This window comes from Lynx rufus, unplaced genomic scaffold (genome assembly GCF_022079265.1).
Source record: "Lynx rufus isolate CCGP_SWC_20201006 ecotype Redwood Valley unplaced genomic scaffold, mLynRuf1.p SCAF_2, whole genome shotgun sequence".
Lineage (NCBI taxonomy): Eukaryota > Metazoa > Chordata > Mammalia > Carnivora > Felidae > Lynx > Lynx rufus.
Window position 1 is genome coordinate 201,726,592 of NW_025814834.1, and position 23,793 is coordinate 201,750,384.

Consider the following 23,793-nt stretch of genomic DNA (forward strand, 5'->3'; position numbering starts at 1 on the left):
TCACAACTCTCTCAAAGTCTCTTAAAGATTTTTCTGATAAAACTGAAGATAACTATATTACCTTTTGATATTGTATACTGAAGTATATCAACATTTGGAAGACCTGCATAACTTGGGGAATCAATATCTTCCAAATGATAAATACATGATATAAAAATCATATGTGGATAAAAGATCCAATCAAAATACAAAACAGACCAACAGATTTGGATGTACCAGAGTACATCCAAAAGCAGTTATTTTTAATGAAAATCTAATTTATATTTACGTTAATATGTAATGGGTTTATTATTTGTAAATGAATAAACATTTTTAAAACTTCACAGTTTTAATTTCTAGTATTTATCAGTAGATACCATTCATACAAATAACAGCTCTCTGGCGTCCCTAATAATTTTAAGTGTAATATAGGGTCCTGAGATCAAAAAGTCTGAGAAACTACTGCTCTATTGGGTTATATCTTTTTCATATTGATTCATGGGAATTCTTTTTATATTCTGGTTACTACTAATCCCTTGTCAGGTATACATATAGTAATATCTTCTCTCTGTTTGTGGTTTGTCTTTTCACATATTTACCACTTTCTTTGCTCTTCATTCCTTTCTGCTTTTCAGACTTTCCATCTGAGCTCACTGTCCTTCTCCCTAAAGTACATTTTTTAGAATGTTAAGTAAGGTGTGCTGAGAGTAAACTCACTTTTGACTGAAAATGTCTTTAATTAGCCCTCATTCTGGATATCTATTTTCACTGGGTTTAGAATCCTACATAGGCAGTTATTGTCCTTTAGGACATTAAAGACAGTCCTTGACTGGCTTCCACTGTTGATATTGAGAAATCAACTGCCAATCCAACTACTGCATCTTTGAAGGTATTCTATAGTTTCCCTGGCTATTTTTACAATTTTCCTTTTTCTTCGGAGTTCTGAAGTTTCTCTCTGATGTATCTACATGCAAGTCTTTTATTTATTCGTTTTGAGATTTGTTTGCCTTTTTGAAACTGAAGATTAGTGCCTCTCATAAGTTCTAAAATATTACCAGCCATTATCTCTTCAAATATCACCTCTGTTCTAAGTTTGCTCCGCTCTTATTCTGAAACTCCAATTGAAACTAGGTTAGATCCTTCACTTCATTCTCCATTTCTCATAATCTTTCTTCCTATTTAACTTCTTAACCCCGTCCTACATGCTGATACATAATATCATAAGATAGAAAATATCAGGGCACCTGGGTAACTCAATTGGTAGAGAGTCCAACTTCGGCTCAGGTCATGATCACAGTTCGTGAGTTCAAGCCCCACATCTGTGCTGTGCTGACAGCTCAGAGCCTGGAGCCTGCTTCGGATTCTGTGTCTCCCTCCCTCTCTCCCACTGCCCTGCTTATACTCTGTCTCTCAAAATGTGAATAAACGTTAAAAAAAATTTTTTTTAAAAAAAAGATAGAAAATATCTTCTATTTTCTAGTTAAATCATCAATCAAGTTTTTAGTTTCCATATTTTTCAATTCTAGAAAATATTGACTCTTTTCCAAAGTTTTGTATTGTTTCCTGGTTCCTGTAGATGTTTTCAAAATTCTTTTACTTTGGGGCGCCTGGGTGTCTTAGTCAGTTAAGTGTCCGACTGGGGCTCAGGTCATGATCTCACGGTTTGTGGGTTCGAGCCCCGCCATTGGGTTCTGTGTTGACAGCTCAGAGCCTGGAACCTGCTTCGGAATCTGTGTCTCCCTCTCTCTCTGCCCCTCCCCCACTCGTGCTCTGTCTCTCTCTCAAAAAGAAAAACATTAGAAAAAAAATAATGACTTAAAAATTTTTTCTTTTATTTCTTTAAACACAGTAAGTTACAGTTATCTTCTAATTCTAATATATGAAGTCTCTGTAGGTCTATTTCACCTCACTGTTGTTCCTACTAGTTCTTGTTCAGAGTTACTTCTTTGTGTACTTGGTTATTTTTAACCCAGTGCTGATCATTATGCTACCAAAATTGTTTGAGGGTATTCTTTCAGGGCTAGGCTTATCTAACCAGAAAGGATGTGTACTCGCTTCTGCCTGGCACCTAAGTACTCTACATTGCAGAACTACTTGAAGCTTGAGGCTTTGGGGCCATTCATGTAGTATGAATTTGGGCAGTAAATCTGCTTCAAGGTTCCTTTGTGCTACAACTTATTGTCTGAATGTCCCCTCTCCCCTGCTGTCCTCCACCACCTGCTCAGCTCAGTGCTAATACAATCTTTTTGTGGGAAAGAAGGGCTTACTTTTGGCATACCCATCCCTAAAAGAATATAGCCTTTTAGGGTCCAGTTTAATTGGAGTAGCACCTTCTTTTAGATTCCCCACCTTGTGTGTACTCTGGGTTTTGACTTTTGTTCCTCCTCATGCCATAAAAACATCAAAATTGAAGTTCAAGTTTGTCGTCCGTAAATGTACTCCATGCAAAAGCAGTTTTAGTGCTCAGCTTACCTCTCTCTATGGATCTCACCTTCTCTTAGATTTTGACCTTAATATTTTCATGACTCTTTTATACTTCTGATAAAATTTAGTATTAGTTCATTTCAAAGAGAGGTCTAGTCCAAATAACCTTGCCTGCTATATTCTAGAAAATAGATTCATTTTTTTCTTTTTTTAAGTCTTTAAGACAAATATAATAGCAAAGAAATTACATGCAATTCTACCTGTCACTTTTTCAAAACTTTGTGCATATTCCTTTCTGGTCTTTGACCATATGCATACATATTTTATTTTAGTTTTTATTTTAAGTAGGCTCTTCACCCAACGTGGGGCTTGAACTTATGACCCTGAGATTGAGAGTCACATGCTCTACTGACTGAGCCAGCCAGGCACCCTGCATACATATTTTTTTATATAGGTTGTACCAATCTGGCATTTTCATAGCAGCTAATGTCTCTGTTTATTATCATTGAGGTGTGTGTGTGTGGGGGGGATGGGGATAATAAACAAAAGCTAATGGTCAAAATGGTCAGAGTCAGGAGGAAAAAAAAACCCAACAACATGGAAAAGAACATCATGAAATTGCAGAGGCCTTCTTTTGGGAATAAACTTACCGAGAGACGAGATCCAGCTCTTGCTCTGGCAATACTCTCCTTTTCTTTTTCAGATACCCTTCTCTGCACAGCCTGGAAATTATTTAAGGCTGCAGAGAAGTCATTCATGAGGCGTTCTTTCTGAAGTTTCTGCTGGCGCTAAGGAAATAAATAAGGACTTGAAATTTCACATTAACCCTGAATAATTGGGTTTTAATTCCCATCAAAAGCAAAACTAGTCCCCCTCAAGATTTCTAACCAAAAAAATTACTATAAAATAAGGTCTTCCTTAAATGAATACATTTGTTCTTTGCTAATTTAAATCCCTTATTAATACCATAGGCCAAGTTTGAATTTTCCTTCTTTCCTCTGACAAACCTGGAAACTGTGTGTCATTTACCTTGTAAGGTAATTTCAGAGAGAATTGCAATTGAGAATTTTGGTTCCCTGGAGAATCTAAAAGCGGAATAAATAACTTTAGGCCCAGAATGAACCCCAAAGAGATTGTTTTATGTTAAAACTATTCATCTATATGGAGTACATACCTTCCCCCCCCAACTATGATAATCATTTTCCTTTATACTGTAATGAGGCTTAAAATCTTTGAGAACCTGAAAACTACTTTATTACAGGCTCTCTTTGCTAAGCTTACTGATTCTATGTCTCAAAAAACACATACTGAAAGGACTTGCTATGTGCTGAGAACACAGAAGTAAAAACTCATCCCTGACCTCAAACGGCTTACCATCTACTTACAGATAAAGGATACAGACACACAAGTCACAACTCATTATAAATAACTGCTATAATCAATTAATACTATAGGACTTCAGAGGCAGGTATAATCAGTAAGAACTCAAGTGGTCAAAGATAAATGCCAAGCTAATGAGTTTGGGATTCAACTTCTGAAGAACACAGAGCAACAAAAATGTCTGAGCAAGAAACGTGATGGATACAAAATGATAATTTAGAAGAAAAAGTAGTCACGGTGTACAAGATGGGATGGAAAAAAGAAACAAGTCAAAAAGAGTATTGCAATATTCTAGGTTAAAGGTTAGGAGGACATTGTATCAGTAATGGGAACGCAAAGACATGAGTTTAATAAATTTTATGAGTTAGTGAATGGCTGTGCAGCAAGGGGTTAAAGTCAAGAATGACTCAAATATCACACATGGGAGACTTATGGTAATACTGAAAGCAAATTTAGATGAAGAAAGTTTCTCCTTTTCTGGGATTTTTTATTTTCACATAAACATTATAACAATAAGTGGGAAAAGCCATAATTCCCTAATCTCACTATCCAAAACTAATTTTTTTTCTTTTTTGAGTAGGCTCCATGCCCAACGTGGCACCTGAATTCACAACCCTGAGATCACGAGGTGCATGCTCCGCCGACTGAGCCAACCAAGGTGCCCCATAAAAATACTATCTTTAAGTATATCATAAACATTTTCCATGTTATCATACTCTTCATAATTATGGTCTTCGTTACATAATATTCTACCAGGTTGATCTAGTAAATTTTATGTAAACATTCCTTCTAGATTGTTCCCAGTTTTTAACTATTATAAATAAAGTTAATGTGAGCCCCACTGTAAGTGCTAATATTAATACAGTGTTTACAATGTATCAGTATGGTTATAAGTACTTTACATAATAACTCACTTAACTCATACAACAACCTATAAATTAGGCACTATATATATTTTACAGATCAGAAAACCAAGGCACAGAGAAGTTAACAATTTGCCTAGGATCACACAGTCAGTAAGTGGAAGGGGTAGACTGCAAATCCAAAAACTCCGTCTCCAGACTATAGTTTTTTTTTCTTCAAACTTTTTTCCTTAGGATAAATTTGCAAGAATGGGAATATTAGGTGAAAAGGCACAAACTTCTTTATGACAACAAGTATTATCAATCAGCTTAGTTAAGGGGTTTGGGTCAAATGGGAGGAATTCAGTATAAGACAACACATAATTTTTGATAAAAGCAGATTAAAGTGGGATATTAGAACAGGAACTGGCAATATGGGCCTAGTCCTTAGAGGTTAGGGGCTAGGGCTGGGAAAAGATCTGGGGGTCAAGTTCATAAAGGTCACAGAGAGCTCATAAAAGTGGATAAGCCTCTTGAAGGAGAAAGCAGAGGCTGAGAAAATTAGAGGGTCAATGGCAGAGCCTTGGGACATGCCCACTTCTAGGAAGACCAAGAGTCAGAGAAGGAGGCTGAGACTCCATCTAGGGAAAGAGAAAAGAAGCCAGCAAGGGATACCAGAGTTGGGGGACAGACTGAAAGGGGATCATGGAAAGAAGAAGAAAGTTTCAGTATAGGCAAGATGGGCTGTTTCAAATGAAACAGAAGAGTGACTAAACACTCCAAAAAAAGCGGTGGGGGGGGGTGCCTGGGTGGCTCAATCGGTTAAGCGTCCAACTTCGGCTCAGATCACGATCTCTCGGTTTGCAAGTTCAAGCCCCACATTGGGCTCTGTGCCGACAGCTCAGAGCCTGGAGTTTGCTTCACAGTCTGTGTTTCTCCCTCTCTCTGTCCCTCCATGCTCATATTCTCTCTCTTTCTCTCAATAATTAATAAACATTAAAACAAAAATAAAAGAAAAAAGGGGGTAGGCACCTGGGTGGCTTAGTCGGTTGAGTGTCCAACTCTTGATTTCAGCTCAGGTCATGATCCCAGGGTCGCGGGATCGAGCTCCGTTATCAGGCTCCATGCTGAGCACAGAGCCTATTTAAGATATTCTCTCTCTCTCTCTCTCTCCCCCTGCCCCTCTCCCCTGCTCATGCTCCCTCTTCTCTCTCTAAAATTAAAAAAAAACCAAAACTCAAAAAAGGCCACTATATTTGGCAAATAGAAGATCACTGCTGATAGCACATGAGGGTGAAAAAAGACCAAAAGCAGGATATATGGTCTGATACACAGAACTGCAGCAAAAAGATGGTGGTAAGGCTAAGATTGATGAGATGAAAAAAGAATCGAAAGGGAAAAGGGTATTCAGCACAACAGGGGAAGGGAATCAAGGAATTACAATTGTAGATCTATTTTGTGTTCCTAATGACCCAAGATAATGGAAGGGAACAACAGCATGCATGATCCAAAAATAACTTCTTTTTGATTTTGAAATACACTTAATCCTTTTTTTTTTTTTTTTTGGTAGCGGATTTAACTATTTTTGTTTAGGCTACTATTTAACTCTTCAGTACTTTCAACACTCAGCTTTCATCAAACCCTTAACTCCTTTTTCATTACTACTAAAACCATCTACAAGTGTGTTTTCCGTAAGTACCCAGCTGGGAAGAGGAAAGGGGTAATTTGGGAACAATATGGGGATATTGGACGGCAAGGGGAACTGGTCCCTAAGTGAAATATCAGTATGAGTAACAACTGAGCAGCACACACAAGGATAACCAAAGCTGATTACATTAAGATCACTTTTTATCCTAGCTACTTTGTAGCACGACAAAGCACCTAGTCTTGGCTCCTCTCTTGTGCAAGGGGGCGCCAAAACTCCAAAGACTAAACATAGGCTTCAGGTATGGGTTAAACTAACATTTTCAAACTTTTTGATGGAGACATGCAGTAAGAATGAGACAACTTGGGGGGGCACCTGGGTGGCTCAGTTGGTTGAACATCTGACTCTTGATTTCCGCTCTGGTCCTGATCTCATGGTTCATGAGTTCAAACCCCCTATCTTGGCTCTGCAATGACAATGCAGAGCCTGCTTGGGATTCTCGCCTCTGTCCCTCCCCAGCTCATGCGTGCACCCCACCCCCCACTACCAGCTCTCTCTCTCAAAAATAAACATAAAAAAAAAAAGAAGAGGGGCGCCTGGGTGGCGCAGTCGGTTAAGCGTCCGACTTCAGCCAGGTCACGATCTCGTGGTCCGTGAGTTCGGGCCCCACGTCGGGCTCTGGGCTGACAGCTCAGAGCCTGGAGCCTGTTTCCGATTCTGTGTCTCCCTCTCTCTCTGCCCCTCCCCCGTTCATGCTCTGTCTCTCTCTGTCCCGAAAATAAATAAAAAAATGTTGAAAAAAAAAAAAAAAGAAGAGTGTGACATCTTGACCTACTGCCATATATACATATATGTATGAAATGGAAGCTTTCTGTAATATATATTTCCCTTTATTACATGGCACACATGTTTTTTCATGTTTTAAGTAATTAATTTATTTTTAAATGTTTATTTTTGAGAGAGGGAGCACGGGGGAGGAGCAGATAGAAAGGGAGACACAGAATCTGAAGCAGGCTCTGCGTTGACAGCAGAGAGCCCAACGCAGGGCTTGAACTCATGAACCATGCGATCATGACCTGAGCTGAAGTCAGACACTTAACCAGCCAAGCCACCAGGTGCTCCTATTTTTGAGAGAGAGAGAGAAAGAGCATGCATACATGTGCTCTAGTTGAGGAGGGGTAGAGAGTGAGGGGGACAGAGGATCTGAAGCAGGCTCTGTGCTGATAGCAGAGAGCCTGATGCGGGGCTTGAACTCACGAACCGTGAAGTCATGACCTAAGCCATAGTCGGATGCTTAACCAATTGAGCCACCCAGGTACCCATACATGGTATACATTCTGATATTTCTACTCTATTTCATTTTTAAAAACATTTTTAATGTTTATTTGCTTTTTTTTTTTTTTTTTAATTTTTTTTTTTTTTTCAACGTTTATTTATTTTTGGGACAGAGAGAGACAGAGCATGAACGGGGGAGGGGCAGAGAGAGAGGGAGACACAGAATCGGAAACAGGCTCCAGGCTCTGAGCAGTCAGCACAGAGCCCGACGCGGGGCTCGAACTCACGGACCGCGAGATCGTGACCTGGCTGAAGTCAGACGCTTAACCAACTGCGCCACCCAGGCGCCCCAATGTTTATTTGCTTTTGAGAGAGAAAGAGACAGAGAGACAGAGGTGCGAGTCAGGGAGGGGCAGAGAGAGAGGGAGACACAGAACCCGAAGCACACTCCAGGCTCTGAGCTGTCAGCACAGAGCCTGATGTGGGGCTCAAACTCACAAACTGAGAGATCATGACTTGAGCCGAAGTCAGACGCTCAACTGACTGAGCCACCCAGGTGCCTCTATTTCATTTTTTTAAATGATCACAGCACACTAGGATTATTTCACGCTCCACCTAGCTACAACTCACAAGATGAAAAACAATCCAGAATAGGGAAGTTGTAGGCCTTGTCTTTAGAGCCATCAGAGATAAAACATCATAAAAAAATTCAATAATAAAAAGCCAGATGGAATCACAGTAGGCTAAGGTAGATGGAGAAGGTTTTTTTCTAGGAGGAGAGGATTTGAGGTAGACCATGAATGATAGGGAATAACAGGTCAAACCACAATAAAGAAGGAGGCACACTGACTTCAGGAACCTGTGAAGAAAAGACCTGGCACATCAAGGGAACAATGAACTCCAGTAAAAAGTGTGTGTTTTTAAAGGATTTCAATGACCACTGAATAAAATAACTTGAAAAGAGACATCTTTTCCCCTGAGCATTTCTTCAACCTGAGGCCTATCAGTGACTCATGATGGGACGTGAAAGTAACTGCAAAATAGAAAGGAAAAACATCTGATTGAAATTATTTACAGAGACTGCATGCAAAACAAAGCAGGACCAAACATAAAGCTGCTAGCCAAACCCCAGAGATGCAAATGCTGAGATTCCTTTCCAGTTAAGCTCATTTTATTAATATATTCAACATTATTATTAAAAATAGCCACAGATATTGAGTAGCTACTAATTGCCAGGCACTCTGCAAGATCTGGTGCATACATTCTTCCTGTCGTCACAACAGTCACATAACCCCATTTTACAGATAAGGAAACTGAGGGTCAGAGAAGGTCTACCTAGCACCAAAGGCCAAGTCACTTTAGTTTCACACACTGCCTTCCCATTAAAACGAAGTCCTTTCCTATTTTTTTAAATTATTTTAAAATTTACATCCAAGTTAGTAAGCATATAGTGCAACAGTGATTTCTGGAGAGTAGACTCCTTAATGCTCCTTCCCCATTTAGCCCATCCCCCCTCCCACAACTCTTCCAGTAACCCTCTGTTCGTTCCCCATACTTATGAGTCTGTTTTGTCCCCCTCCCTGTTTTTATATTTTGTTTCCCTTCCCTTATGTTCATCTGTTTTGTCTCTTAAAGTCCTCATGTGAGTGAAGTCATATGATTTTTGTCTTTCTCTGACAAATTTCACTTAGCATAATACCCTCCAGTTCCATCCATGTAGTTGCAAATGGCAAGATTTCATTCTTTTTGACTGCCGAGTAATACTCCATTGTATATATATCCCACATCTTCTTTATCCATTCATCCATTGATGGACATTTGGGCTCTTTCCATACTTTGGCTATTGCTGATAGTGCTGCTATAAACATGGGAGTGCATGTGTCCTTTCGAAACAGCACACCTGTATCCTGTGGATAAATGCCTAGTAGTGCAATTGCTGGGTCATAGGGTAGTTCTATTTTTAGCTTTTTGAGGAACCTCCATACTGTTTTCCAGAGTGGCTGCACCAGCTTGCATTGCCACCAACAATGCAAAAGAGATCCTCTTTCTCTGCATCCTCACCAACATCTGTTGTTGCCTGAGTTGTTCATGTTAGCCATTCTGACAGGTGTAAGGTGGTATCTCATTGTGGTTTTGATTTGTATTTCCCTGATGATGAGTGACGTTGAGCATTTTTTCATGTGTCGGTTGGCCATCTGGATGTCTTCCTTGGAGAAGTGTCTATTCATGTCTTTTGCCCATTTCTTCACTGGATTATTTGTTTTTTGGGTGTTAAGTTTGATAAGTTCTTTATAGATTTTGGATACTAACCCTTTATCTGATATGTCATTTGCAAATATCTTCTCCCATTCTGTCGGTTGCCTCTTAGTTTTGCTGATTGTTTCTTTCACTGTGCAGAAGCTTTTTATTTTGATGAGGTCCCAGTTCATTTTTGCTTTTGTTTCCCTTGCCTCTGGAGACGTGTTGAGTAAGAAGTTGCTGTGGGCAAGATCAAAGAGGTTTTTGCTTGCTTTCTCCTTGAGGATTTTGATGGCTTCCTGTCTTACATTGAGGTCTTTCATCCATTTTGAGTTTATTTTTGTGTATGGTGTAAGAAAGTGGCCCAAGTTCATTCTTCTGCATGTCGCTGTCCAGTTTTCCCAGCACCACTGGCTGAAGAGACTGTCTTTATTCCATTGGATATTCTTTCCTGCTTTGTCAAAGATTAGTTGGCCATACGTTTGTGGGTCCATTTCTGGGTTCTCTATTCCGTTCCATTGATCTGAGTGTCTGTTCTTGTGGCAGTACCATACTGTCTTGATGATTACAGCTTTGTAGTATAGCTTGAAGTCTGGGATTGTAATGCCTCCTGCTTTGGTTTTCTTTTTCAAGATTGCTTTGGCTATCCGGGGTCTTTTCTGGTTCCATACAAATTTTAGGATTATTTGTTCTAGCTCTGTGAAGAATGCTGGTGTTACTTTGATAGGGATTGCATTGAATATGTAGATTGCTTTGAGTGGTATCGACATTTTAACAATATTTGTTCTTCCTATCCAGGAGCATGGAATCTTTTTCCATTTTTTTGTGTTTTCTTCAATTTCTTTCAGAAGCTTTCTATAGTTTTCAGTGTATAGCTTTTTCACCTCTTTGGTTAGATTTATTCCTAGGTATTTTATGGTTTTTTGTGCAACTGTAAATGGGATCGATTCCTTGATTTCTCTGTCGCTTCACTGCTGGTGTATAGGAATGCAACCAATTTCTGTGCATTGATTTTATATCCTGCAACTTTGCTGAATTCATGAATCAATTCTAGCAGCTTTTTGGTGGAATCTTTTGGGTTTTCCATATAGAGTATCATGTCATCTGTGAAGAGTGAAAGTTTGACCTCCTCCTGGCCGATTTGGATGCCTTTTATTTCTTTGTGTTGTCTGTTGCAGAGGCTAAGACTTCCAATACTATGTTGAATAACAGTGGCGAGAGTGGACATCCCTGTCTTGTTCCTGACCTTAGGGGGAAAGCTCTCAGTTTTTCCCCATTGAGGATGATATTAGTGTTGGGTCGTTCATATATGGCTTTTATGATCTCGAGGTATGCTCCTTCTATCCCTACTTTCTTGAGGGTTTCTATCAATAAAGGATGCTGTATTTTGTCAAATGCTTTCTCTGCATCTATTGAGAGGATCATACGGTTCTTGTCCTTTCTTTTATTGATGTGATGAATCACATTAATTGTTTTGTGGATATTGAACCAGCCCTGCATCCCAGGTATAAATCTCACTTGGTCACAGTGAATAACTTTTTTAATGTATTGTTGGATCCAGTTGGCTAATATCTTGTTGAGAATTTCTGCATCCATATTCATCACGGAAATTGGTCTACAGTTCTCCTTTTAGTGTGGTCTCTGGTTTTGGAATCAAGGTAATGCTAGCTTCATAGGAAGAGTTTGGAAGTTTTCCTTCCATTTCTATTTTTTTGGAACAGTTTCAAGAGAATAGGTGTTAACTCTTTCTTAAATGTTTGGTAGAATTCCCCTGGAAAGCCATCTGGCCCTGGACTCTTGTTTTTTGGCAGGTTTTTGATTACTAATTCGATTTCCTTACTGGTTATGGGTCTGTTCAAATTTTCTATTTCTTCCTGTTTCAGTTTTGGTAGTGTATATGTTTCTAGGAATTTTTTCATTTCTTCCAGATTACCCATTTTATTGGCATATAATTGCTCATAATATTCTCTTATTATTTTTATATCTGTTGTATTGGTTGTGATCTCTCCCCTTTCATTCTTGATTTTATTTGGGTCCTTTCCTTTTTCTTCTTGATCAAACTGGCTAGTGGTTTATCAATTTTGTTAATTCTTTCAAAGACTCAGCTTCTGGTTTCATTGTTAGACTGTTTTTTTTGGTTTCGATAGCATTAATTCCTGCTCTAATCTTTATTATTTCCTGTCTTCTGCTGGTTTTGGGTTTTATTTGCTGTTCTTTTTCCAGCTCCTTAAGGCGTAAGGTTAGGTTGTGTATCTGAGATCTTTCTTCCTTCTTTAGGAAGGCCTGGATTGCCATATACTTTCCTCTTAATGACCACCTTTGCTGCATCCCAGAGGTTTTGGGTTGTGGTGTTATCATTTTCATTGACTTCCATATACTTTTTAATTTCCTCTTTAACTGCTTGGTTAGCCCATTCATTCTTTAGTAGGATGTTCTTCAGTCTCCAAGTATTTGTTATCTTTCCAAATTTTTTCTTGTGACTGATCTCAAGTTTCATAGCGTTGTGGTCTGAAAATATGCACAGTATGATCTTGACCTTTTTGTACTTGCTGAGGGCTGATTTGTGTCCCAGTATGTGGTCTATTCTAGAGAATGTTCCATGTGCACTGGAGAAGAATGTATATTCTGCTGCTTTAGGATGAAATGTTCTGAATATATCTGTTAAGTCCATCTGGTCCAGTGTGTCATTCAAAGCCATTGTTTCCTTGTTGATTTTTTGATTAGATGATCTGTCCATTGCTGTGAGTGGGGTAAAGTCTCCTACTATTATGGTATTACTATCGATGAGTTTCTTTATGTTTGTGATTAACTGATTTATACATTTGGGCGCTTCCACATTTGGCACATAAATGTTTACAATTGTTAGGTCTTCTTGGTCTATAGACCCCTTGATTATAATGCCCTTCTGCATCTCTTGATACAGTCTTTATTTTAAAGTCTGGATTGTCTGATATAAGTATGGCTACTCTGGCTTTCTTTTGTTGACCATTAGCATGATAGATGGTTCTCCGTCCCCTTATTTTCAATCTGAAGGTGTCTTTAGGTCTAAAGTGGGTCTCTTGTAAACAGCATACAGACGGATCTTGTTTCCTTAGCCATTCTGTTACCCTATGTCTTTTGATTGGAGCATTGAGTCCATTGACATTTAGAGTGAGTACTGAAAGATATGAATTTATTGCCATTATGATGCTTGTAGAGTTGGAGTTTCTGGTGGTGTTCTCTGGTCCTTTCTAATCTTTTGTTGCTTTTGGTATTTACATATATGTATATATATTTTCATCTTTTCTCCCCTCAGAAGGTCCCCCTTAAAATTTCTTGCAGGGCTGGTTTAGTGGTCACAAACTCCTTTCATTTTTGTTTGTCTGGAAAACTTTTTCTCTCTCATGAAGTCTTTTCCTATTAAACAAACATACACACATACACACCCCAGAAAATACCTACCTGTTCCGAAGCAGATAAGGGAAGAGGCAAGGCCCCTAACTCCTTCAGTAACTCATTTGTTTCCTTGGCAAGCTGATTTGTGGAGTGCTGTAACTGCTGCCTGAGAGAGAAAAGACATGATTCAGGGTATTCCCACCGCTCAAGAGCCGTCACACTTTGTGCCAGCTTGTGCTCACAGTGCCTTGCGATGCGGGGAATGAAACAGTACTTGAAGGAATGGGTTCCCAGAGGCCCAGGTCCCCCCACACACAAAATTCCACAAATACGACTCAGTCAAAACCATGTTACTCAGTAGAAAGAACCTGCCTCAGTGAAACCTGCGGATCAGGTATTTTAACTCTTCACGGAGACAAGAAAAGCCTATCAGCAGTTCTGATAGAAATTTAAGAGCAGCTGCCCCCACACCTAACTCGAATAGTTGGAACACACTGAGTTCTCACAAAACTTACGTTGAACTGCCCGGCAGTTCTGCACAGCTGCTGCCTGTCACAGGCCACTGACTGGAGACAAAATCCAGACACTGGGGGTTGGAGGAAATATGCACTAAAAGCACAGTATCCACCCTAGGGAACAACCTCCAAAGATCTACACCCACGTTCTTGCTTAAAGCTGGTGCTTTTTCAGCTTTAAACTTGGCTCCCTACTGTCCTTCATGCTTGACTTTTTGGCTCTTCCCTCCAAAACAAAGAAGCCCTGTACTGTGTAAAAACACATACGGAGTATAAGAGAAGGGAAATTAAAGAGGAAAGAATATACATTATATTAAGTGGGATTGGAAAGTAGTGGAAACCCTAAAAGAGCTCCTTTTAGTCATGGTTTCCTCTACTCTCTTGCCATTTCTACAAAGGTTTTAAGGGAGGACAGAGAAACCACACTACTAATCGTTAGTGTTTTTTCACTGCAAAGGGGCCTCCAAGATTAAAAGACAAGGGAGTCAAAACAAGAGGCAGTCAATTAAGGGCCTGAACCTCCCAGACATGACTAACACATGACCAACACAAAGATTTTTCACATCTCCCTAGAAAAAGCTCAGAGTAGTAAGTCAGTCTCTCAATTCACACCATCAAGGACAGGAAACACAGAATATCCTTCAACATATCTTAAAGATGAAGAATAAAATTTCCGAAAGCAGAAATGGAGTCAAGGAGGATGTAATAAAAAGATTCATGAGTCCCTACTACCAGTCCATTCTCCTCTCCCTCAGACGCCCCTCCGGTCATTCGGAATACATTTTTCTAGTGTTTATAATTGGAAATCCCACTAGACTAGATGACCTCTGCAGATCATCAGGAGTCCTGTGCCAACAAGGAGGCTCATTTAGGCAGAATATAGTTTAACAGTGGTAGGAGTTCCCTTCTCTACTTCCTCAAATTCCTAAACTGCCCAAGGAAGAAAGAATCGGAGTTCAAGGATTTTGAAAGGCAATGGAGATCACAAACCATGAATATATTTTGGTGCCCCTCTTCTAGATCCAACTATTACTTCATGTCCCACTGCCTGTCATTCTGACTCCATAGGCCTGAAACCTAAGTGAGCTGCCATGCAGCAAGGACAGTAAGTGCATCCTAGAGGGCCCTCACCAAACCCAACCTTGTTAGGAAGCTACTCACAGATTTTCCTGTAGTTTGCTTGAGTCCTGCTTAGTTCCTAGTTGGCTCATCAAATTCTTTATCTGAGCAGCTAGGGAAAGGGGGAAAAAGATTTATTTAAAAGAAAAATACATTCATCATGAGCACCGTACTTCTTAGATCGCTGGTCTCTCTCCACATCCTGAATAAGTTCATGCAACTAACAAAAAGCATGCTGTGATCAAAACTTTGGCATATACATTCCCTTCTGAAACTAACCGAGGTTCACCTTTCTCCTATAGAGTAGCTATGTCACCAAGTAGGGGGTGGCAGTTTCGTTCATCATTCTCAAAGAACTTCCAAAATTTTCTAGATTTCCCATGGTGCTGGTTTAATATTTCAATACCTTTGGAAGGGGCCTTAATACCAAATATCAACTCCTAACAATGAAAATTTAAATTCATAAAACAATTTTTCTATAGCAAACATTTTGGGAAAGACAATGTACATTTGTTATCAATAATAAATTACTATTAACTGAGCACCTCTATGTGCCAGGCACTATATCAGGAGCTTTGTAGGCGTTATTTTATTAATTTTCATAGCAACAATCCGAAGTAGATATATCTTCATTTTGCAGATGAGGAAATACATTTAGAAAAGTTATATCAGTTAAATTTACAGAAGTTAATTATGTCAAGATACACAATAAGTGTTAAGGCAAAAAATTCACTCACAGGTACATCAAACTCTAAGGCCTATGTTCTTTTACCTATGTTGTCTTATAGTCAAATATGTGTTTTTGTTCACATAACGTTCTCTATCTTTTCCTAGATATTTTGCTAACACTAGCTCATGTTTAAATTCTAGATATTTAGGCCTCTAACCCTGGACTAGGAAAGCAGAGGTCCAGAGGAAGTGATCATCTATCAATAAGAAGAAAGACTCTAACACCAGCCTGCCTGGGAATGTGAATGGCCCCGTATACCTTACTGATTTGTGTAACAGAAGTAGAGCGCTGATTTCTTTTCTTTTTTTCTTATTCTAAATATTTTTGGGTTTTGTGGGTTTTTTTGAAGTGTAGTTGACCCTTTGATTTCCTTTTTATCCTGCTCTCTGTTCTTTTGCTGGTTGGCAGGGAGGATAAAGAAAATAGATTCATTCATTCATTCGCTTGAAGAGATTGGGATTTTGTTTTATTTATTTTCTGTTGTTTGCTTGCTTGTTGTTTTTTTCTTTTAATGTTTATTTTTGAGAGAGAGAGAGAGAGAGAGAGAGAGAGACAGAGACAGAGCACAAGTCGGGGGGAGAAGCAGAGAGAGAGGGAGACAGAATCTGAAGTAGGCTCCAGGCTCTGAGCTGTCAGCACAGAGCCCAACACTGGGCTCGAAACCACAAACTGTGAGATCATGACCTAAGCCGAAGTTGGACGCCTAACCGACTGAGCCACCCAGGCGCCCCTTGCTTGCTTGCTTGCTTAAGAGCATTCATTATCTTCTATTCCAAGTTGCTGGGGTATAGAACATAATAACAGTGTATTCTTTTACCAGAGGAATCGTGGTTATATTCAAGTTTCACCAGAACTTTAAGAGATAATATAACACAATAGGTATGACTCCTCCAACCAAAACACAGTTTCCTTTGTGAGGGGCTTTCCTATTCTCTCAGTATTAATGCCAAAGTTTCACTTGTGAGATATCAGACTGCTAAATGACTGGCTTAGTGGAAGATGAGGAGGAAGTATATAATATATATTATAGGGGCAACGTATACAATGCTACCATATCCAGTAAGAAAGAATCTTCACTTACTAGAACTTTGAATTTTAAAAATTAGTAGTTCCTGGGGCACCTGGTTGACTCAGTTGGTTAAATGTCCAACCTCAGCTCAGGTCATGATCTCATGGTTCGTAAGTTCAAGCCCCACATTGGGCTCTCTGCTATCAGTGCAGAGCCCGCTTCAGATACTCTGCCTCCCTCTCTCTCTGCTCTTCCCCCGCCCCCCCCACTCTCTCTCTCGCAAAAATAAACATACAAAAATAAAAAATAAAAATAAAAATTAGTAGTTCCTGGGATGCCTGCATGGCTCAGATGGTTAAGCATCTGACTCTTGATTCGTGGCATCCAGCCCCATGTTGGGCTCTGTGCTGACAGCACTGAGCCTACTTGGGATTCTCTCCCCTTCTCTCAAAACAAGTAAATAAACATTTAAAAAAGATTAGAAGACAGAAGAATTTAAAAATTAAAAAAATTACTGTTTTCTTATGATAGGGTGCTCCTTAAAATAACAAAATTTGGGGTTTGGTCTTTTTTTTTTTCATTTTATTTTTTATTTTTTAAAATTTACAATCTTAGTTAGCATATAGTGCAACAACGATTTCAGGAGTAGATTCCTTAGTGCTCCTTACCCATTTAGCCCATCTCCCCTCCTACAACCCCTCCAGTAACCCTCAGTTTGTTCTCCATATTTATGAGTCTCTTCTGTTTTGTCCCCCTCCCTGTTTTTATATTATTTTTGTTTCCCTTCCCTTATGTTCATTTGTTTTGTCTCTTAAAGTCCTCATATGAGTGAAGTCATATGATATTTGTCTTTCTCTGACTGACTAATTTCACTTAGCATAATACCCTCCAGTTCCATCCACATAGTTGCCAACGGCAAGATTTCATTCTTTTTTGATTGCCGAGCAATACTCCATTGTATATATATATACCACATCTTCTTTATCCATTCATCCATCGATGGACATTTGGGCTCTTTCCATACTTTGGCTATTGTTGATAGTGGGGCTAGGTCTTAATCGTGCCCCTAATTTGGTCACCAAGAATAGTAAAAATGCAAGCTGAGGTTTATTAAGTACCAGTTACCTTACAAAAACACTGATAAACTAATAGCTTCCAAGTCTGATTAGAAACAATGATTAAGCCAAATCTGATTGTTGGGTGACTCTACTCCCAAGTAGAAACTGAACAAACTCATCCTTAGCAATATGTACAAGTTACTTCTCTCTAGCCAAAATCGCTGTATCATACGTGTTATAAAACAAAAAATTCCAAAGTCAAGAATATATAAACTTGTAGCACTTCAAATTATGATTTTATCTTATTTTGGGACTGTTTTTTGTTTTTTGTTTTTAGCAAAAACGTAACTCCAATTTTATAACAAATATAGTGTTCAAGTGATTAAAATTGTGCCTTTTGACCAACTTCATAAAATATATTTATTCTATTAAATGAGGGTTCCTTTTAGCTTAATGGTTCCACAGGAAAATGTAAACACCATAATTTTGCTAAGACAGCATCCTACAAGATAAAATTTTTCATCACTAACATATGGAATTTCCCCTTATCTCAGTCAAATAGGAATTAGGATACCACTAGAGCTATCAACTGGCTATCCATACAAATAATTTATAAGAGGGCATTAGCATTAATTGAGCATTTCTTCTGTGCCAGACAATTGGTTAAGTACTTGATGTGATATAATAGAAAATATATTGGGTCTTTGTCCCCAGATCCTGGCACAAAGCACCTAAAACCCTTGGAATTTTGTGCACAATGGGAGTATCTTTTGTTATTCATAAAGACCCCCTTCTTTTTTTAAAAAATTTTTTTTTTTCAACGTTTATTTATTTTTGGGACAGAGAGAGACAGAGCATGAACGGGGGAGGGGCAGAGAGAGAGGGAGACACAGAATCGGAAACAGGCTCCAGGCTCTGAGCCATCAGCCCAGAGCCCGACGCGGGGCTCGAACTCACGGAGCGCGAGATCGTGACCTGGCTGAAGTCGGACGCTTAACCGACTGCGCCACCCAGGCGCCCCAATAAAGACCCCCTTCTGAGCACACTGAGTTTATGCTCCTGGGGTGACTTAAAGTTAGATAGCCTTACGCTGGGTGGGGCTAGTCAGAAGAATGACCAAGTGATTAGAAGGTTAGAACTTTCAGCCCCACCCACAGACATTAGGGAAATGGGGGGTGGGAGGGTGATAGGCACTACAGATTAAGCTCTATAAAAACTCTTCAAGTACACTTGATGAACTTCTGGGTTGGTCAACAGCTGAGGTTACACAGACGGTGTCAGAGGGTGTCCAAGCCCCTTCCTTGAATGGGCATCTCTTCTACCTGGCTGTTCCCGAATTATGCTCTCTTATAATACACTGGTAATCAAGTAAGCAAATGTTTTCCTGAATTATGTGAGGTGCTCTAACAAATTAATCAAACTCAAGGAGGGGCTCATGGGAACCTCTGATTTTACAGCCCATTCGTCAGAAGCACATGTGACAACCGAACTTGTAACTGATATCTGAAAAGGGATAGTCACATGGGACCCAGTCCTTAACCTGTGGGATCTGACATTAACTCCAGGTAGAAGGGTCAGAATTGAGTTAAATTGTAGGAAATCCAACTGGTGTTTGAAGAATCTCAGAATTGTCTGGTGTATGGAAAACCCACACATCTGATGTCAGAAGTATTTAAAGTGGAGGAAACACAGGAGTATTTTTCCTTTACACTTGATAAGCATTATCTTATTTGATTCCAAAAACCCTTTGAATAAGCATTATGCTCTCAATATTATAGATGGGCTCACTGAGGCTCACAAGCACAACAACACTGATTTATTCATCCATCCATCCGTCTCTCCATTCATTCAGGATACCTACTTTACACTGTCCTATGCTCTAGAAGAATCTGCTCTCAAGAAGGTAACATTTTCGGAGCACCTGCGTGGCTCAGTCTGTTAAGCCTCCAACTCTTAATTTTGGCTCAGGTCACGATCTCACTGTTTGTGAGATCAAGCCCCACATCAGGCTCTGTGCTGATAGCGTGAGCCTGCTTGGGATTTCTCTCTCTCCCTTTCTGTCTCTCTCTCTGTCTCTCTCTGTCTCTGTCTCTCTCTCTCTCTCTGCCTTTCCCCCAAGCTCGCTCTCGATCTCTCTCAAAATAAATAAACATTTTTTAGAAAGAGAAGCTAACACTTTAAAGAGACAATAAGTATATATCTGGTGGTGATAAGTACTATAAAGAAAAATAAATTCAGGTAAGGGCTGGAAAGACAGGGCAAGGAGAGAGTGCTCGTTTTACATAGGGTGGTTAGAGAAAACCTCTCTGAGAAGGTGACACAGAGAAGAGATCTAAAGGAAGTGAAAGATCAAGTTATGCAAATATATGGGGGAGAAGCTTTCTAACAAAGAGAGTATTAAGGCAAAGTCCCAAGGCAAGAGTGCTTCCTGTGAAGGAGGAACAGTGAGGAGACCATTGTGGCTAAATAGAGCAAGCAAGAGAGAGGAAAAGTGGACAAAGAGGCAGAGGCCAGATCATATAGGGCCTTGTAAACTAGAGCAAGGACTTCAACTTGTAATGAAATGGGAAGCCACGGAGTATCATAATAACCAGAACTCAAGCCCAGGGCAAATTCCAACGGCTATATTCTTCGTGCCACATTATGTTTTCTCAAAAGGCTGACGCTAAATGGAAACAGAATGAAGTAACACAGGGCAGGTCTCAATTCCAGTGTTCCACTTAGCCCCACCCTGCTTATCTGATAACTCCCCAACTGAACAGCTCTCTGCTCCAGGTAGGCTGATGCCCTTGCTCTAACCTGTTCTCTTCCCAACTCCCTCCCACCTTTGGGAACACTCCTGTGTACTCACCAGAGTCCAGCAGAGTGCCAGGCACCCAGTGGGTACATAAGTCATTGTTGACTGAGTTAACCTCCCTTTTATATCATGACACTTTATTTAAGACAAAAGCTATGAATGAACATGAGCGAGGAATAATTGAGACCTGACCTCTATGCCAGATTTGACCACTAACTAGATGTATGGCACCAACCAAGTTCATTTCATGTAGTTGGGTTTCTTTTCACCAAATGTCTGTGGCATTCAGGTTTAACTTGCATATATTGAGTACTAACTATCGTTATAATACTAGTTGTGGGGGTGAAGTGTTTTCTCATTATAAAATCTCGTTTTTTCTTTCTTTTTTCTTTAAACATTTTGTAGTATTTATTTTTGAGAGAGAGAGAGAGAGAGAGTGAGTGTGTGAGTGGGGGAGGGGCAGACAGAGAGGGAGACACAGAATCTGAAGGAGGCTCCAGGTTCTGAGCTGTCAGCACAGAGCCCGACACAGGGCTCAAACTCACGAACCATGACCAGAGCTGAAGTCAGATGCTTAATCAACTGAGCCACCCAGGCACCCCCCCCTTTTTTTTTAAGTTTATTTATTTTGAGAGAGAGAGACAGCATTAGTGGGGGAGGCACAGAGAGAGGGAGAGATAGAGAATCCAAGCAGGCTGTGTGCTGTCAGCACAGTCTGATGTGGGGCTCAAACCCAAGAACTGTGAGATCTTGACCTGAGCCGAAACCAAGAGTCAGTCAGTCACTTAACCAACAGAGCCACCTGGGCGCCCCTCCTCATAAAATATTTACAACTATGTGAGGATGAAATGATCTCCGAGTATTCCCATCACTCCTCAATGCTAAAATTCAACAATATGAATAAGCATAGTCCCAGAACGATGCTATGTAACCAAGGAATGTTTTTGGCAAGCCAGAGTTTGGCTTAGAGAGGTTCCACGTGTGTACAGATGAGACTGGACTGAGTTTGTGCCTCTGGAGGGCAGGGACCACATTCTACTCATTTTTGTATTTGTGTAACCACGCGCGCGCGCACACACACACACCTCCCACACACTCCCCCCTCCAGAAAATAGTTGGTTGAATATATGATGACACATTAAGGTAGATCTTTAAAAAGTTCAAGGAAACAGAGCTCCTATCATTGACTGTCTTTATAAAGTAGAGCACTCTCCTTAGAAACGCTAGAGATATGTCAAAGTATCAAGTTATTAATCATCTATCAAAACTTATTAAATACCCAGGGCACCCGGCTGGCTCAGTCAGACAAGCATGCAACTCTTGATCTCAGGGTCGTGAGTTAGAGCACCACGTTAGGTGTAGTGACCACTGAAAAACAAAATAAACTTTAAAAACTTTATTAAATAGGGGCGCCTGGGTGGCTCAGTCGGTTGACCGCCCGACTTCGGCTCAGGTCATGATCTCCCAGTTCGTGGGTTCGAGCCCTGCATCAGGCTCTGTGCTGACCACTTGCTCAGAGCCTGGAGCCTGCTTCAGATTCTGTGTCTCCTTTGCTCTCTGCCCCTCCCCCGCTCATGCTTTGTCTCACTCTGTTTCTCAAAAATAAGTAAATGTAAAAAAAAATTTTTTTTAAGCTTTATTAAATACCCTAGAGAGCAGTGGGAATTTTCTAGCACATGGGGGGAAAATCAATTAAAATCAGTTGTTCTTTGTGTATTCTCAGCTGAGAACTTTTTCATCTAGATTCTCCTGACTTCTCTTGTTTGTTGAGGTTACCTGAATTTGTTGGGGGAGGGTTATGAAAGTGCAGGAGAGGGGGACTTATAAGGCCATTTGCTAGCTAAGCACCAAAATCAATCTATGCCTCCATCAATTCTTTCTAAATACCTGAATATTAAAGCATTTTCCTAAAAGTTTCCAGCAAGACTCAGGTATCAGATACCCCAAAACTCAAATTATAAGGGGAGTAGTGTCTTACTTTACTAGAATCCAAAGAAACAGAATTTTTTGTATACTGCCCTCCATAACCACCAACACCAGGGGTTACTAAAAACTAATGACTCAATGAGGGGCGCCAGGGTGGCTCAGTCAGTTGAGCATCTGACTCTTGGTTTCGGCTCAGGTCATGATCTCAGTTTGTGAGTTCGAGCCCTGGGTCAGGCTCTTGGCTTTGGGGAGCCTGCTTGGAATTCTCTCTCTCTCTCTCTCTCTCTCTCTCTCTCAAAAATAAATAAATAAACATTAAAACACAAATAATGACTCAATGAGCCATCTAGTTTCCATTGAAGAATTTCACCCCTTAATGAGCTTAAGGCACAAAAAGGAATAGAATTGTTCACATATATAGTTATTTTCACTGGAGTGTATATAAAATATCAAAAAGTAAAGTGATACTTTTTGGAAAGATTTTTATTAAATGGGTTGAATCTAAAAGGGTTTTCTGGTCATCTTGACTAATGAGAAAACCCTTTTTCTAAGCGTTCTAGTAAATAAAAGTTTTACCTTAGACTGATTTGCTACAACCTTTTGGATGAAAAGAATCCTCTATGAAATGCTGCATAATCCTGGAAACCAGATGACTAGGCCAAATGGAAAGACAAGTCCTTCAGTTCTGTGTAAGCAATTTTGTTATTTTTAAAACTAGACCTCAAGTTCCATCACCGATATCCTATTTTTAAAAGCATGTCCTGGGGCGCCTGGGTGGCGCAGTCGGTTAAGCGTCCGACTTCAGCCAGGTCACGATCTCGCGGTCCGTGAGTTCGAGCCCCGCGTCGGGCTCTGGGCTGATGGCTCAGAGCCTGGAGCCTGTTTCCGATTCTGTGTCTCCCTCTCTCTCTGCTCCTCCCCTGTTCATGCTCTGTCTCTCTCTGTCCCAAAAATAAATAAACGTTGAAAAAAAAAAATTTAAAAAATAAAAAAATAAAAAAAAATAAAAGCATGTCCTGGCTAAAACTTTTATGAAGACTACAAAACAAATCAACTTATTATACATCACAGTTGATATCCACACTGCAAACTACTCTATACTGAACACTCTTTATGTACTTTCAGCTGGTATCAGTTTTAAGCAGAATCTGAATCTCCGAATGAACCTAAATCCAAATCAAGGTCTAGTCATATCAAAGCAACTACTGTCATAGTATATTAAAAAAACAAATATAAATTCAAAGAAAAAACATTATTTACACCAAATGGGAAAATGAAGGCCTATGTGGTGATTAAGACAATAAAGTCATCTCAGTGTTACTCTGAAAATTAGGTTTATATTCTGTTTTCATACAACGAAAATGACCTGACTTTAAAAAAAGTAGCCACTCTATTATAATAGGAAAGCTCTAAACCAAAGTGAACATGAGCACTAAATATCAAAGGTCAAAATATGTAATGGTCAATTAAGAGCACAGGCT

The 23,793-nt window shown here is 39.8% G+C and overlaps 1 protein-coding gene across 1 annotated transcript in view; it reads right to left on the reverse strand.

Annotated features, from left to right (window-relative positions):
* STX12 (syntaxin 12) overlaps positions 1 to 23,793 on the reverse strand; it is a 43,015-nt gene that overhangs the window by 12,981 nt on the left and 6,241 nt on the right. The window contains exons 2-4 of the mRNA XM_047083392.1: positions 14,835 to 14,904; positions 13,225 to 13,324; positions 3,054 to 3,191 (exon numbers count right to left, since the gene is read on the reverse strand). Of these exons, the coding sequence (XP_046939348.1) occupies positions 3,054 to 3,191; positions 13,225 to 13,324; positions 14,835 to 14,904 (308 nt within the window). The remainder of the gene's footprint in view (positions 1 to 3,053; positions 3,192 to 13,224; positions 13,325 to 14,834; positions 14,905 to 23,793) is intronic.